Source organism: Calonectris borealis, chromosome 5 (assembly GCF_964195595.1).
Source record: "Calonectris borealis chromosome 5, bCalBor7.hap1.2, whole genome shotgun sequence".
In the NCBI taxonomy this organism is placed as follows: domain Eukaryota; kingdom Metazoa; phylum Chordata; class Aves; order Procellariiformes; family Procellariidae; genus Calonectris; species Calonectris borealis.
Window position 1 is genome coordinate 30,798,816 of NC_134316.1, and position 17,513 is coordinate 30,816,328.

At 39.2% G+C, this 17,513-nt stretch overlaps 1 protein-coding gene across 13 annotated transcripts in view; it reads right to left on the reverse strand.

Annotated features, from left to right (window-relative positions):
• Positions 1-17,513, reverse strand: part of NUBPL (NUBP iron-sulfur cluster assembly factor, mitochondrial) — a 152,634-nt gene that overhangs the window by 57,424 nt on the left and 77,697 nt on the right. For 6 of the 13 annotated variants that reach the window (XM_075151700.1, XM_075151708.1, XM_075151711.1 and 3 more), the window contains 2 exons: positions 17,263-17,345; positions 6,774-7,707 (listed from right to left, as the gene is read on the reverse strand). In XM_075151700.1, the coding sequence (XP_075007801.1) occupies positions 7,645-7,707; positions 17,263-17,345 (146 nt within the window). In that variant the 3' untranslated portion in view covers positions 6,774-7,644. The other 7 variants (XM_075151704.1, XM_075151703.1, XM_075151705.1 and 4 more) reach the window with 2 other exon arrangements.

Here is a 17,513-nt window from a genome sequence, read left to right on the forward strand (position 1 = left end):
TGCAAAAAACACAGAGCTTCATGTCGCTTGTGTGTTTGTATTCTCAAGATACCATTAGTGCCTGGTTAGAAGAGTTCCAATCTGACTTATCCAAAATTATGTCCAATTGGTATCTTATCTTATGGTGACTGTAGTTCCTGAAAACGAAACAGAAAATAAAGAACCACCCTATCGTCCATCATTTTGTTTTGAAGAAAATTATATAAGCTCACTTCAAAGCATGAAATTCCCTCTAGGGGCCCCTGTTTTTATCCTTATCTGACCCACCAACAGTAGTAAAGTGCTGGAAAAGGAAACGTGAAACACTTTGTACAGAAAAAAAATGACTGGAATAGGATGAAACTTCAGGTTACTCTACGTTAAGCTCTGGTACAGTAATTCAGTAAGGTATTCAAAATGACTCCTTGGTTGTTGGTATCACTCAAGTGTCAGGAAAAGTACTCTGCAGTGGTTATATAGCTTGCTACTGTATTCAACTCCAGCTCCTGTGGTAAAGACAGCTAAAATGCTAACTTTGGTAAACAACCGCCCTGGGACAGCACGTTACCTGGTGTAAAACAGACCAAGAACTGAGACGTCCCGTTTCTCAAGTAGTGCTCTGTGGCAACAGTCTTCAACTATTCACTTGTAAATACATTTTTCAACAGCTTCCCTAAGATGCAGAAATAGTGTCATAAATGAGGACTCTGATGATCTGCAGAGGTCTGGTGAGTCTGTCCTGCCATATTTCTGCAGCAGCAGGATCAACACGTCCCCGGGGTGCCAGGCACCCCAGGTCACATATTCCCTGACTGCACGTTTCTGGCAGAAGTGGGACAGATACATTCCCAGTTTTATTGCTGACAGTATAAATGCTTTACTGCCTTTCACATGCCAGTCACATTTACAAGCTAGTAAGACATCCCCTGCTTTGCCCTCACCCACCTCCTTTCTCTAAAAATGTAATTCTGCTTGTATTTTTGCTGTGCCAGACAAATTCCTATTGCTTCCTGGCATGAGGTCATTCCAGGCAAATACTGGTACGTCATCCCTCTTCCCTCCTGTCACCTGCTACTGCAGATTCATACACAGGATTCTGTACCCAGGCACTATGGTGAATAATAATACTTCACTTGTCTGAGTCATATTTTTTTTGTGAAAATGGCAGACCTTTTCAGCCAGTGGAAAGCAATCCATTTCAACAGCAGAGTTTGTCCAAATGTCTATTACTACTACTTTCTCAAAAACATACTTAAAAAGCGTAAAAATAGGAATATTTTAAATAAATTACTCTAGCGTGTACTGTTTTCAATGTTCATGAGCTACAAGCTCTTAATAATTAAAAGGCATTTTATCAGCAGTTTCATTTTGTATTAGTGAAAATGTATTTCCCATCAGGGTAACAAAATCAACAACGTTCACCAAGACAGCGATTACAATTTCCTATATTAATCCAACAGGGAAGAAGGCATTCAGCCTCAAACAGCCCTGTCATTTCTTTCTCTAGAGGAGTAACTTTCCAGATGCGTTACTAACAGTCAAGGAACACTGCTTTACAAAAAGAGTTTTACTTACACTGTAGAGAAATTAAGCCAAAAGTGAAGTAGCAGGGTCTGTGTTAATAAGAAATGCATTTGTAAAACACACATTTATAAAAAAGTGCAAACAAGCCACAGATTCACAGGCTTTCTAAAAGCTTAGGATATTAAGGCATTAGAAAAGAGATGCCAGTCGTGCTGGCACTCACAACTAAATGTGGGTTCATTAGGCTAAGTTTTCAAAGCCTAGATGCTTACGAGGCACATTTTCCCAGCCTTTTAACACTTGTTTTAAAAAGTAACTCTCCAAAATAGCCATTGGGTCCTATTATCCTGCAGGAGGAAGTGGGGAGTGTGAACCCAAACCTCCCCGACTCCATCTGAAATGTAATTAATTAGAGGCCTCAAGGTATCACAGACAAAAGCCTGTTTATATGGAAATTCCTCCTCTAAAAAGAGACATGTAGAAACTTCCTGATTCAGCAGATAAAACAACACATAAACTCATCCTGGCCTGTCTGACCAGCCCACAGACACATCTCACGCCACCCTCAAAACGCTTACTGGGGAGCAGGAAAGCGTTCGGGCTCCTCAACCTTCCTTCATTTTAACAGTTCCCCTTAATGAAATGTCAAAATATTTGCAACATCTACACACTGGAGGAACACTCCAAAATTAAATCTACAGAATATAGGCTTGGCTTAATAAGATAGTTTCTCACCCTGTTTATTTCTCCCAAATATGCAGCCAAACCGGGCTTTAAAAATACATCATAGTATTTCTTCCATATTAATTGGGGAAAAAAAAAATTCCTGGAAGTGAAAAAGTACGCATAAGTACCATTAAAAAGTCATTATAAATAAGCTAACACTTTTCAGAAAAAGTAACCAGAAGTTCGTATTCTTAAAATAGACCTTGTTTAGTAACAGGAAGCATAGATTGGGGAGGCAAGTGTGGGGAGTCTCCGGTCTTTCTCTCATAGAAAAGACAAAACCTCTGGACCACAGGAAATAACACAAGTTTTAGAAAATCCCAGTGGTATGAGTGAAAACACTTCAAATAAATCTGTAAGCCCTCAAAACGATGTTAAAGGACAACAGATGTTCTCTCCCCCCACTAGCTTGTTCGAAGACTTACGTACTCCCTAGAAGTCATTTATTTGCATTGAGTAAAGTGGGTATTCAGATCCAGACTCACACAAACGGAGAAACTGAGAGGATAAGGAACAACAAGCTGTGCCTGTCCTCCTCTTGCTGCAAAAAAAAAAGCCTTCCTGAATATGCGAAGATAATGGAAAAATACAGACCTTGAATATACCTTTTCTCCAGACTTAATAACTTTATAATGTAAAACAGAACACACAAAAAAAGATAAGTCTTAAATTCAGGCTGAAAACTACTTTTGGAATGAATTTTTTCTTTTGCTGTGTTTTTGTGATATGTGGCTGACATACCGGTGCCTTGCCTGATATGCTGCCAAAATAAAATATAATCATCATTATGACTCCTGTCATTATAAGTCAATTCTGAAATTAAATCAGCAATTCAGATTCACCGTAAGCATCCTTAAGCTGGAGCCTTTCCTCCTAACCATCTCCCCGCCAGGAAGCATTCCTATTAAATAAAAACGACAACAACAATATAGGCCCAGAAACTAAAATGACACTTGGGTATCAAAATCCCAAAGCAGAACTTCCCAGCCTTTTCTCAAGTCTGTAAGCAGCTACAATGCCAGATATTGTCCTAAGAATTGATTATTTTATTCATAGACTCGTTAGGTAAAAATCATCGAAGTCCAGCCCAAGTCATTAGGCTAAAAAATAATTAGCTGTGATTAAGACTATGTTCCTTATTTCTTCCACAAGCGATACAGCTTTATCAGAAGTGGTGAATGCTCCTTGACGGTCCTTAGCAAAGACTAAGCCGGGTGGCTGAGGACCTCTCCTAAGTTTAGAAGCTACAGATCTCAGCCAAAGCCAGGCATAGAACAAGTTTCTTGCACCTTGGGCAAATACTGCAAACCTCGTGGAAAAGTAAGCGTGGAGATCCTACCTGCACCAATGGTATCTGGAAGGACGGAAGCAGTGCCTGCGACTTGGATACTCGGGTTCGGAGCTCACGTGCCAGTCTCGGGGTTGGGGATGCTCTGACAGAAGCTTTGCACAGCTGGAGCAAGCACCAAAATCCCCTTTATATTGTTGCACCGCATCTTCGGTGCCTTAGCCTTTGCAAAGCAGTTCTATAGCCCACAGAGCCTCTCACAGCTCTTTAATCTTCCACCTAAGCAACAGAAGGGTTTTCCTTTCTTGTTGTTCTCCTGCTGTTATTCTCCCACATATATTCTTGCACCTGCAAGCCCCATATATTTCAGCAGGGTCTCTGGGAACCTGGAGATATTCCCACTTGGCATGAGATTCACTCCTTCTTTTCCCTCTTGATTGCAGCCTTTGGTTTACATTAGGGGGCCGATAACAGCCTGAACAAAGTTTACCAACAAACCAGTATGCAGCACCTGCCTCGGATCAAAGCCTGCTCTTGTCGGCACTAACTGCATCACAAGCGGGGAAAACCCAACAGGGAGTTTGAGTAGGTCCCAGTGAAAACCATATACTTACTAAGGGAAAGATATTATGGGGGCATTCACCTGCTGCACTGGATCCAAGTGAGTCCAACTAATTTGAAGCAAGTTCAGAATTACAGGAGTTTTTTTGTTAATACACTAAAGATGACCTGCTTCTGCTGTTTTTCCTCTGCATTAATGTTATTTCATCACCATGATCACCAAGCAGAACAACTAAAATGGGTTGTAGTTTAAACTCAAATTGCATTAGTAGAGAAAAACTGATTTGCAAACTACTTTCCTCTCATCACTTCAAGTAACAATTACAAATTTTGTTGTTATTGTGAGTAATTTAACATTTGAAGGAATGCACAGACCATAGTCTCGGTGGCTCAACAGTTCACAATGACCTGAACATTGCAGTAAAAATTTTATAGCAAAACACTTGACTGACACAAACAGTTTTTGAGTTTCATTAAAACCAAACTTGTGAAAGCCAGGAACTGCACGGTGTTAAGACACAGCCTGTACGGTCCTCACCCAAGAAACAACAGGAATTATCTGCAAACAGAACAATTGTGGTCACTATACAAAAGGCCATGCCGTGAATGGGAAAGCAAGTAACTCTGACAGTGATGCAGGGCGAGCTGGGAAATCGTGCTCTTGACATACAGGGGAGGTAACCTGGGACTGCTGTTCACCGCTGTCCCCACTCCCGCCTGCCTGGCCCCGCGCCTCCCAGCCTTCCTTTCCTTCTCTTCCGCTGTGGGATTTTGCAGCATGTAACTGCAGCTTACACTGCTACAGACTTTAATAATTCTGTGCTGGTAACCCATGATCACAGTAATTTTGCAGTAAGTCTCCGTTGCTCCTGAGCAAAGAGCATCTACCCGTACAGCTTAGGAAAGCCAGGTCCTATTGTTCGGATTAGCATTTTTAGAAAAAATGTACTAGTACACTAGGAAATATCACAGAGATGAACGCAAAATATTGGCGTTGAAAAGAGCAAACACCACTGTGTGTCAAGTCTATAATCTATATTTATAAACTCTGGTTAAATGCCACTGTCTCCTGCTCAACCTCCAACTGATCCAACCACCATCACCCCCAATCCAATAACTTATATCAGTGATTTTATGAACTACAATTTCAAATCTAGTATGTTGACTAGAATTCACTAATACCTATTTAACAGTGTACTGTATAATACAAAAAATATGAGTATGTGTTTCTATAACATTAAGTAGCAATAACACTATGTCAACGCCCTTCAGTTCCTTTGCAGGAGCAGGGCTGGGAAACAGATACTTTTTCACTGGTGAGAATGAGGAAAGTAAAACAAGTACGTTCTCATTTTAAATTTGGTTTGACTATTGCTATCCTTAAACGCAGAAATGTCCTACCTACTCTGTATGATTTTTTTTTTTTTTAAATAACTGACAATTTTTAATCAATAAATCAGGTTTCACCTACTACATTGTGCAATCCTTCCAAAAAAATGTTAATTAAATATGAATTTTCAGATTGGCTTAGAAACTGTACTTAATCATTATAAATTGTTTCTTGATACAGGCATTCAAAACAGTTCTGCAGGTGAAAAATTCAACATAACAAAACCGCAGTACTTAATTAAAAGGCAAAAAAAAATCTAAAAGGGAGTAAAAATAAAAGGGCATTTGAAAGCAAATTTCAACCCTCACCTAACCCAAGAAATAATGAGAAAGAAAAGAAGAGGAAAACAAACAACCTTATATCTGTATACTGATTGTTCACCCAGTCTCAACACGAACAGGGTGTCAGAGACATTCTTTTAAACAGAACAAAAATAATAAATACCAAAGTTCAGAAAGTATCAGTCTTTTGCTAAAAAACAGTCAGAAGTCCCAGTTTTTCCACTGAAATTTATGATCATGCTATGCCAAAACAACCACAGGATTACTTATACATATCAACAATTACAATATGTAAAGCAGAAATGAATAAGTAATATGTGTAAATAAAACTCAATTTAAAAAACCAGTAAGTTATCAATAAAATATGAAAGGGCTGAACACTAAGCCAGCTTTCATTTTTGTAAAATATGTTAGACAACTGAAAGGAAGTCAGTATTTGTGTCAATTCTATAGGCCTGGGATAATATGCTACTGAAAAAGCTGAACACTGATATGAGATCTCATACGGCAGGGTGTGGGCGAGGAGGTTCAGAGATTGACTTAAGCAAAAAACCACCAGTTTTGGACTATCTAACTTACACGTTTACAAAATCATCTAAGCTTGAAATTCAACCCATAATTTGTGTCTAGCTTTCCCATGTAAATTCTGGGTACATATTACTTAAATACTCTTTAACATAAATGTATACCAACTTTTTATGTTGTATCACTTCAGTAAGAATAAATAACTACATCCAAAATTGTGAATAATTATTTGGTCTACAGGGAAAATCTTGGTCCCACAGAGATCAACAGCAGAACTCCCTAGTATGGTTAAATTCCCAGTATGGTATGGTTAAGATGTATGTTTAAGATACCCATACTTGATTGTGTAAATGAAAAAGCCTAAATGTCAGCTCAGACATCTAATTGTAAATGGAAACTCATTCCCTGAAGGCATATTCTTCCACTTCCACATACCAACACAAAAATAAAGATCACAGAAATATAAGGCAATGAAAAAACAAACCAGAAGGCCACGCAGTTTGAAGACCAAATTTTTCTTTACTTCAAAAATACACCTTTATATTCAAATTCCAAGTTGCTGCACTGTAATAGGAATATGCAATCATAAATTTAATTTATCTTGATCATTTGCATCCCCTGGCAAACTGAGCTCAGGCACAACATCTGGTTTTCAGTGAAGACATTGGTTACCTAGTCTTCTGTCTGAGTCCATTATAATCAAAGCAGTCAAGAAATAAGCCTCAGGGTCATGTAATCCGTTCTCCACTAAACTGTGAATTGCCTCATGATGGAACATTATCCAATAATGAATGAATTTGCTCATGATCCATTACAAGAACTCTTCAGAGTATATGTGGAATTTTTTTTAATTTTCTTTTAAGACAAACACACAAAAGTACTGCAGTTACATAACTGAATTTGCTTCTTAAAATTCTGCAGAACTTAAGGTCAGCTTGGTAGTTAACCAAGTAAAAAGTTGAACCAAAATTGACAGAAATTAGAGTATGGCAAATATAATTTTTTAAAGGGGACTTATGCCTTGGCATCCCTCTCATCATTCTGCTTGGCTGGAGCAGCTATTTTTTATTCCTGATCTTAAAACAGGACACATGTAAAAAATGTACTTCATCCCTTCTTGCTTGATGATGTTACAATCCAGCAGTTAAATATTGTCTATCATCTTTTGCATACTTCAATCCATTTGGACACGGCCAAACAATGATTTGAAAAACAGTAAATATCGCAATCATAATTTAACCTCTGGTAAATTAACTCCTAAAAAAGTTCTTAGAACTAAAATATGGCATCCACATAATTAGGTAGCAGGACTCTTCTGCATTGGTCACACCAAAAGATCGCTTTTTTGGCAAGTTTCAGTGATAAACACTTCAAGCAGGAGGTACTGGCAGTCGTCTTACTATTTCCATAGCTATCTTTAGATAGGCTTTAGCCTGTAAAAACAGAAACATATATTTAGCACCTTTCATTTTCTACGAAAGGAATATTTTACATCTCCTTAGGTATATGTTCTTTCACACACCTTCAAAGAAAAAGAAAAATGTTACAATAAATGGGTTCGATTTAGCCAGTTCTGTGTTCAGGAAAAACGATACATTAATATATAAAACAAGCACAAGCATTATTTAAGATATTGGGGGTGTCTGTAAAATTTAACTTTGGTATTATTCTGAGAATAGAACTTGACTGAACAACCTGCCTCAAACAGCAAACAGAATCAATATTCTTCTGGAGCAGAAGTGTTGAGAAGAAAGGAGACTCTTTAGTTCCACAGGTACTATTGGTTATAAACTTCCCTCACCCTGAAGATTGAGATGCACCCTGCACAGCATTGAGATAGAGAATCAGAGAAAACAACGACGTTTCCAAAAAAAGTATTTTTTTGAGATAATTAATTCATTATGGACTAGACTACACTACAGAATTTCCTATACAGACATCAAAAATTAAAGTATTTTCAAAAGAAAACATCTTTCCAAAAGACTGAAGTGGGTATTGGAAAGAACTAATTCCGCAACACTAGAATTCATACAGCAAAATCTCCCTCTCACACCAACCTGTGGCATCTGGTCAGAGACCGTCAGCTGGAGGGCAGAAGAGCACAGAACTGTAAGACTATCGGGAGTGACCCAAATAAGCATACTTCTTTTAACATCTCTAAAAACATGACACAGCTAGGACCATGATCAGTCTAACATCAAGTATTCACAAAATTTAATGCCAAGAGACATGTATAAAAACACTGCCTAAGGTCCAACACAGAACAAACGACAAAATGAAACCAAATAATTCCTCTACCAAGCTCAACATCTTGTAGTCAAAATGGAACATGCCTTTTAGAAAGGTCTCCAATCTTGATATAAAGTTTTCAACTAAAAGAGTATCTTTGTGCATATATATACACATCTCCTGTATGTTGTTCCAGAGGTTGATTACTTCCATTGTTAAAAATGTACACCTTATCTATAATTTGAATTTGTCATGCTTCAATTTCCAGCTGGTGCATCGTGTTCTGTGCTTGTCTAGCACAATAGAAAACTCCCCTGCTATTCAGCTTGTTCAACTCTATTAGATTGTAACCAAGCTACTTTATCTTCTCAAATAAGTCTGCCTATGGAGCCCATATTGACAACCTTCCCTGTTTTACTAGAAGAAGCCACCACAATATTCCCTACCGCACCGATCTCTCCTGCCTCCTGCAGCACTCTTAGATGGCTCTAACCTCGAGTTAGCCTTGTATCCCTGATGAGCCTTTAAAGTAGCAAACAAGATGACAAACGCCTGAGGCCCAGGGCTTGAGGAGCAGCAAGAGAAGGTCAGTCTCTCAGCTGCGCCACTAGCACCAAACTGGTCTGAACCAGGTGGCAGCCTTTTGCAGGGCCAGACACCCCTAACTCTTTTCTAGGGTTTGCTCCTGGCTTGTAGGGTTTTCTTTTCTGGCGCTCCCAGCCTCAGCACCTCATAGTCTTAGTGCTCACATCACCTTAAAACTAAAGTCACATAAATTTCTGAGTTTGTAAGGAATGCAGACACCAAACTACAATTGTTTTCTCCCGTATGCGTGACTTTGTGGCAAGAACTATAGAACTTAAGTCGCGAGCATGAAATTCAAACTTGTCCTATGGGTATAACTGCAGTGCAGTTGGGCAGCCCATGTGCAACATTCACCACACTTAGCTATTAATTCCCTGGATGGTCTAGCTACTCCCCAGCTAGCCACCTGCATAGATGAGATAATGGACCAACTTGAAATAAGGTGATTGACTAAAGTCAAGCTGCCTTTGCAGTTAAGTATTTGACTAATTGACGTAGAGGTGCTCCAGGTGGGAATTTTGGACTATCTTGAAGAGTCCCACAGGCAGCTCCCACTTTGCACAGATTCATTCATGTGTTTTAATGAGTCAATTAACAACCTGCATGGAAAATCTGGCCCCTTCTAGAGACTGCCCAGGCTGTTCCTGCTCCAGGTGACCAAATTGTACACAGACTTATAAACACACCGTAGAAATTGTTCCTGCAGGTGCAGAAATAGTAACATAGGACAGTGGTTTTGTACATAGTTAAGACAGCAGATGTTCTGTACATAAATCAAGATAATCAGCAGCAACGGATCATGCATATGCTGTAGTAGTCATACAGGACCGTGGACTAGCTACATTGTTAAAACTGAGCTAAACAGCAGTTCAGGGAGTCCCATTTGATCCAGCCAAAGACACCATTGGCAAGGGTCCTTGGAACACAGACTTCCATAACCATCCAGATAGCAACCAGATATGCTGCTTGGGAGACTTGATGGCTTGTGTGTTACCCTATGTCAAGATGCCAATAAACTAGATTTTTTTTTTCCCCCAAAACACTGTTAGTGAGTATCTGGGCAACAATTTCACAATGTACACTGACTCTCATTTGCCAAGTAGCTGATTTGTCACTTTGTAACAGGAGGTTCCTGGTGCAACTCTTTGTAGTCAGCATGCTAGCATTACTTAGCCCTAGTATTATCAGCAATCCGTCTCACCTGCCAAGCATCCTTTTTTTGTTTTCCTAGACCGCTACTTTGTACATTGAAGAGAACAGTATCTCATACATGTCCTTACAGAACTCTACCAGTAACCTGTCTTCGACAAAATCAACTGTTTCAAGCCTTAGTCTCCTATCTTTGAACAAATCATTCAGCTATGAATGAGGATCTGTCTATCAGCAGTAACATATGCAAAAAAACGTGAAAGGTCTAAATGGAATCCCTGTGACTGTCAATATGCCTTTCATTACATAAAAACAACCCTACAGGTATTGAATGTTTCCTCAGACTCATGATCTTTTGAATGTGCAGCTCAGTGCAGCTGTTTACTCCATCATTACTAAGGAAAAGAAGATGGGTTGCAACTGAAAATGGAGAGGGTTTTTTATTTCCTTTTTGGGTGGAAAGCCAGAGGAGAAAAAATAAAAGAATGAGTTCTTATTCATCACCCACAACCATTTTCATTTTAACAGGATAAAAGTGAACTTCACAGATCAGTTTTTCCCTTTAAGGTTTGTAAGCTTTAAAGGAATAGTTTATAGACTGTCTTTCTGAAAGCATTTTTTTGCATATGGGCAACTTTATATTTAACAGTAACGTATCAGTTAGCTGGAAGCCAAACATTCTCCCTGCTTCAAGAGGATGAAGGAGAAGTGCACAGGAAGACAGAATGCCCTAAAACCAGACCAGACTTGTTCATTATGAACGCTGCCTAAATGGAGTCTGAGCGCAGCACTGGTGAGGGCAGAGGTAGAGGCGGAAGGTGACATTCAGAGGTCGGAAGAGCTGGATAATGGCCATGTGAGAGACTGTCCACCTCTCAAACACTGGTACAAACACTGCCAGAAAAGAAATCACAAACCTCCTTAGGACTGAGAGGGCATGGCGGATGTTGAAGTGACTAATGACAGCATAGATCCTGAAGTAGGAAATGGAGAACTGATAATGAATTTCATCAGGAAAAGGACTGAAAAGTCCTACTTAGCCTAAACAATCAGAACATCCTGATTCACTATTCTGTCATGGGATAAGACACAGGGTAGACTTAAACTGCAAGTCTTTTTATTAGCTCATTTCACCCCGATTACTATTAAGCCCTATGGTAATCCTAGAGAAATGTGAGCCTTTCAGTTATGGCATTTCATTCTCCCTAAAAATCTTACCCATGAGGGAAGTATGCCTCACTGCTAAGATTACTGCAAACTGACTGTGCAGGTCATAGCTGACTCTGCCCTGTTCTCACGGATTGGCTTGGCTTGACCTGCTAGTTTGCCTTTCCCTGAAGTGCAGAACTGCAAACAGCTCACTACAGTGGCTTCCAGAGTCTAGTACAACGGTCACACAAATACAAGACTACAATTTAGCCATCAACAAAGTCAAAACAGGTAGGAGCTGGTACCACATTTGCCTTCACCCAAACCACTGCATACAAACAACTCAGAAAAAGCAATGAGTTTGCTTTTTCAATCGCTTGCAGGCCAAGTACACCAGAGCGTAAATCCTGGTACTGACATGGTTTCCAACTTCTATCTGTGATTAAAAGGCTCCAAGACTATTAAGATGCTTTATCGAGCCCAGCAATCCAAGGGAGAATCTATGCAAGTCCGACTGTCTGGAATATCAAATGCTGTGAATGCTACTATATCTGTAAAGAAGGATAAGGTATTTAAATCTGCTCAACTGAGCTGTTAGGGGATTATACTTTATTCATTGCTAAAGCAAACTAGCAATCATGAGCAATGAGCAACTAATCAAATAGTGACTATCACAAGGACAAATACTAGACTTAGCTACCATCTGCATGAAAATAATGATAGGTGATAGCTTTTGTTCTTATTAGCTCTCTCTTTTGCTCAAGCACAGTCCATTTTCCAGTTCAATCAGATTTTTAAACAGCTTTAATTTCCATGGAAATTGGTTGTTACTTTGACACAACTCCAACCTTCAGTGCATGCCTGGAGCTGCCCTCCGATGTCTGTATTTTACTGTGGTCAACTCAGAAAGCGCTAAAAGCATGATGATAAACACAGCTTTAAATGAGCTTCCACTTCAGATAAAAGCTCCATGTCACCCAGAGAAATTCTTGATTGCTGCAAGTGGCCCAGAGCCTTTCCCACTCTGGGCAGTTCTACCATAAGATTCTTCCTTGCATGTATTGGCAACTCCTGCCAAAACAAACTATCCTACCACTCAGCACTTTCTTCAGCAGAGTGAAGCATAAATGAGGGTCTGATGATGCATTGTACTATCTACACCCTGAATGAAGGATTCGAACCTACACATACCAAATGTTACTGTGATCATTCAAAGGAAGCCTTGATGATAAGGCATATTATAAATCATATCATGCAGCCTTCTTCAGGGTTTGCTTTTCTCTTAAAGACATCACACCCTGGAGAGACCACTCTTTAAATGGAATTATTGATGACAGCTAAACAACAGCAAACATCATTTGCTACCACTACTTCAATTTTTGTCCAACTATTTCTGGAAAGCTTTAAAAGGTTGTACATTTTTACCCTACTCACACATCACCCTTTCACAGAGTTCTACAAAAAAAGTCTTTCTGAATACAAATTCCACCTGTCTCTTTGGATAATACCACAGTAATTTAATTGAAAAGGGATTTTTAACCAGACTTACTTTCCTCTGGTATGTCAGACTGCTGATGCCTTGGTGCCCCTGCTTTCCACCTGACTGGGCTTTTTCTCTCCTCTTATAGACCTGTGTGCAATTTACTGGCCTCAAAATCCTTCATCAATATATATGAGTATATGAAATCTGCAAGAGGGCTGAATACACTTCACATTGTTAAATGTGAACTAGACAGTAACAGAACCTCGCCCAAGAAGTATGTGAGGTTTGTATCACACACTGGTCTTTATTGCAAGCTGGATAGGATGACATTAAGCATGTTTTCCAGCCACAGGTCCTAGTTTCCTTGCTCCAGGACAAGTTTGGCTCTTCTCCTATACAAGTCATAAATTCCTCACCACACTGCATATAAGTTTGTGCATACCTGCAAAAGGCTGTGCAATCTGGGGATCCAACACTCTAAGTTACATATGATTCACTGGGTTTGCTCCCTTTCATCTTCCCCTGCTTTCCCAATATACTCCACTTGATTTTTACAGAACAAGAGGATGAACTCAAAAGTATTTTTCCTTAATAGATTTCAAATGTTTTCCGTAACAATATATGGCAAGAAAACACTAAGGAACTAACTGACCATTACGTGTTTCCTGGAATTTGGGTTTTCTTCCAAAAGCAGTCATTGTCTTTATACTTTCTGCGATGAGGGCTCACTCTCTCTTTAACAACAGAGGAGGGAAAGACGGTGAAATCTAAAGTTCATTCTTTCATGACTTTTCTGCTGTCTTGAATAGATTATCCCTGCTGAACGTTAGAGGCCTATCATCTCTCCTCCACAATTCTTTTTTTTTTTTTATCACCTCATTCCCAAGACAAGAAGATGAGAGACAACACCTACTGCTTGCCTCAGCCTCCAGCATATCTCCTCCCCAAAATGTCTACCCCAACAAGACTCCCTACCTTTTAGGAGGTGAATGGACACACTGGTACAGCAAACATATTTTCTACTTGCTTGAGCTGCTTCTTTGATCTTGAGACAAGTGGGAGTTTGGTGCTCGATGGTCACAGCTAGTCTGTCTGTTCTAGCAAGGTATTAAAAAAATCCACTGTGCCATCAAGGCTGTGATATACCCAAAAGTTTCTAGCAGGAACTCCTCACAAGATAACCACAAACTGTCCCATACCTCTCTGGGTTTTGTGCTCACAGATGGAAGAGCTCTTAGGAACCTCTACTTACCTTTTCCCCCAGTGCTGGTGGAGAGTTCACTGGGCATTCAAACAACTCATTGGTGAATGACTCCACTGCAATTAATCATGTTCTATATCTCTTGCTGAGTTTCTAGCCCTCATCTGCAAGTTTCAGGATGCCTCTTTCAAACACCTGTTTTGCTGCTGGTTCCTCTACATCTAAGCATGACCAATTCCACCTGGTTTCAGTGATTCCTCATTTGTTTTCCCTATTCCACCTTTTCCCCTACTGTTTTCCCTATTCCACCATTTTAGCAGTGTTCCTGATTTTCCCTTACGAGCCTTTGCTGTCTAGAGACTCACTCATATGTTTGGGTGAGCAAAAAAATGAAGCCCTAGTCAGCCAATCTACCTCCACAGCTTGATGGAGATGGAAAATGTTCCCAAGACACTCAATTATCTCCAGAAGGGTCTGGTAAGTCCTCTCTATTGATTAAACCAAGAAATTATTAGCTTCTTGTAGAGGATCTTAGATCACTCCCAGTTGCTGTGGTCTGTCTGCTCTCTTTCTGTTAGACTAGCCCCTGCCACTTAGGCGAACATGTGAGTACAGCAATACTCCGTTTGTACAGGACATACAAAGTTTTGTCAATGAAGAGTGTTTAAAAAAAGCCACAATTTAAACAACTAAGCTGACAGAAACACTAACGTAGACAATGTTATACCAAGAGCAAAATCATTTTACCAGCACTGTTTATTTCTCCTTGGGGACTGTCTCACGCTTCACCAGAAGAGAACTCCAGCCATTAAACCTTCACATCCTTTAGCTATGTAGTCAGCCCTTTCCGTAAGTAGACGAGTCTTATGTATTCTGTGCCTTCCCTAAGGAAGAACTAAGTTCACAGAAGCACAATTCTACAAGAAATTTTCTTTTTTCTGGAAGGGTGGTTTTGGTTGTTAGTAATTTCCTTGCCAGTTGTGAAAAGGAAGCTTCCCTTTGCACCAACTACATATAAGTTTTAAAATAACAAATTTAGACAAGTTTGCTTACACATTTTAAAATTCTACTGTAGAGTGAGAGCTATACGTTTATATATCAGCAAGGCAAGTTGAACCCCGTGGCAGATGTGTAAGCAAAAAAACAGTATTAGCTAACATATTTTAGAAACACCCTTTATTCTAGTCTTGACAGAGCTTAGAAGGTGTGACAGCATGCTGGGTTTCTGAGAAGTCAATCACCATCCTTATTCCTCACTGTTTGAATCAGCTAGGTATTATTTCAGTTCTGTGATTCTGTATTTGATTTGTAAGTGTGTTCTAACAAAAACAACACAGAATTTTGTAAAAAAAACTCTGGTAAATTTAAGGGACAAGAACAGAGATAATTTAAGCAGCTCTGCGCACATTGTTCTCTATCTGAAAAATTGTGATTGTTCATGCATGAAACAATTTTAGTTTATTTGTAGAAACCTGGTGATGGGTGTCATATATTAAAGATTAGAATCTGACCTTATATGACTTCTCCCACCATCAGTTATGTGTTAAGATTTTAAATTTTCTTTTAAAATATAAGAGAACAACAATAATTGTCTTTAAAATGAGAAGCAAACTAGGGGTAAAGGGAAATCCTTTTTCATTCTGTAGAGATTAGTAACATCTAAAAAAACCTCATTCTCTGAGGAGAATGATTATCTCACAGAGACAATGGCAGAGAAGAATATCAAAAGTTTTTGCCAGAGTCACACATATTTGTCAATCTTTATTTCTCTTCACATTTAACTTAATTGCCACAAATGGTGCTTATAACCCCTCCTTCCGGTACCAAGAACATAGTCCAAGGAGGAACAGATGGCAACACAACAGACTTTCTTGTCTTTTTTAATTTTCAGAACACTATCCTGCATGTCTGAATTTTTAGATCGCTAATCCTGCAGGCTACACCCTCTTGGTTATTATAGATTTCAGATACTTGAGCTGTGAATCTGCCATCTTGGTTTGCTCAGCTGATTTGCTTCAACTTTGACCTAAGCCATGCAACTACTCAAACCTTCACACTGCTAATCAAACTTCCCAGACAGAAACTACCGTATTGATTATGATGCCTTTTCACAAGGATCTAGACTCAAGATCACTACATTGTTCCACAGAGGATCAGCAAGCACAGGCCTTGCCCGAGCCTAGCAAAAATACTGCATTCAATTAGAAATCAACATGCCATAGCGCTGATGCTTCTCTTTCAAAACAAAATGATGTATGACTATTTTAAGACTGTCACTGTTCCTCTGGAATCCCAATCAGTATGTTAATAACACTGGATTATCCCTTTTTTTTTTTTCCTTTTAAAAGAGTGGGAAGGAAAAAAATATTTCAGCATGTGCCTAGCAATCATGATATTAGAAAGGTTACCTTATTTGTACATTCTACCTCATCTCTAATTGATTATACCATCTATTATCAGCATTAATCAATTTTTTTTTCATGGTAACATCTAAGCAGCAGTCAAGAGTGAGGCTGTATCATGCCATATGCTGTGCAAACACAATGTGGCAGACAATACCCTGCCCTACAAAGCCTGGCAGACAAAACTCCAGCAGAGGCACAAGAGAAAACACTAGCCAGGAAAATCTTATCCTATCAGTGTTAATGAAGTTTTATATGTGCAACTGCTTTTCTTTACAGACTTGCATATTTGATTCCCATCACATCAACAACTCATACTTTCCTTTGGCATAAAATGTTACGGTAAAGGCACAGAAAAATCCATTTCCTCTTGTGTGTAAATGGCTCCACTTCCTGCTGAAAACAACCCAGGTACTGACAACAAGCAGGTTTTGTTCCAAACATCTTTTGATAGGACCCTTTGACAGTTTCCAGGCTCAACTACCAAAGGCTCAACTGACAGGTTTAGAGGACCTACGTTAGCTGCAAGGTCTCATGAGGCTTGACACTGACCTTCCTCTTCTTGGCATGCCAGAACCTGGATCAAATCTTCGCTATTCTGAATGATTCAGACTAATAAAACAAAACCAAACCCACAGAAGTTACCTGATGATACTACCCCCTTTTACTTTATTTGCCTAAGTTACATTCAGATACACATTTCTTTTCAAACAGCAATAATGAGAAGCACTCTCCATTCACTTTTGGAGGAGGGCTTTTTGTTGTTTTAAGTGCAGTGCACCAAACTTACAGCATTACTTTGAGGCTGCGAGATCACAACAGGCTGTCCTGAATCACAGGTCTCCCGTATATTAACGTGCAGTGGAATGTCTCCTGTATCAGAAATACCAAGACACACATATGTGAAGACCTAATATTTCTTAAATGTTTCATTAAAATAGCCCTAAAGCAACCTGAAATCAAATTCCAGTTCGGTATATTCTTTGAATTACTTAATCTCAAAAAATTAGCATTTAAAATGAAAATTGGCTGCAGTACAGT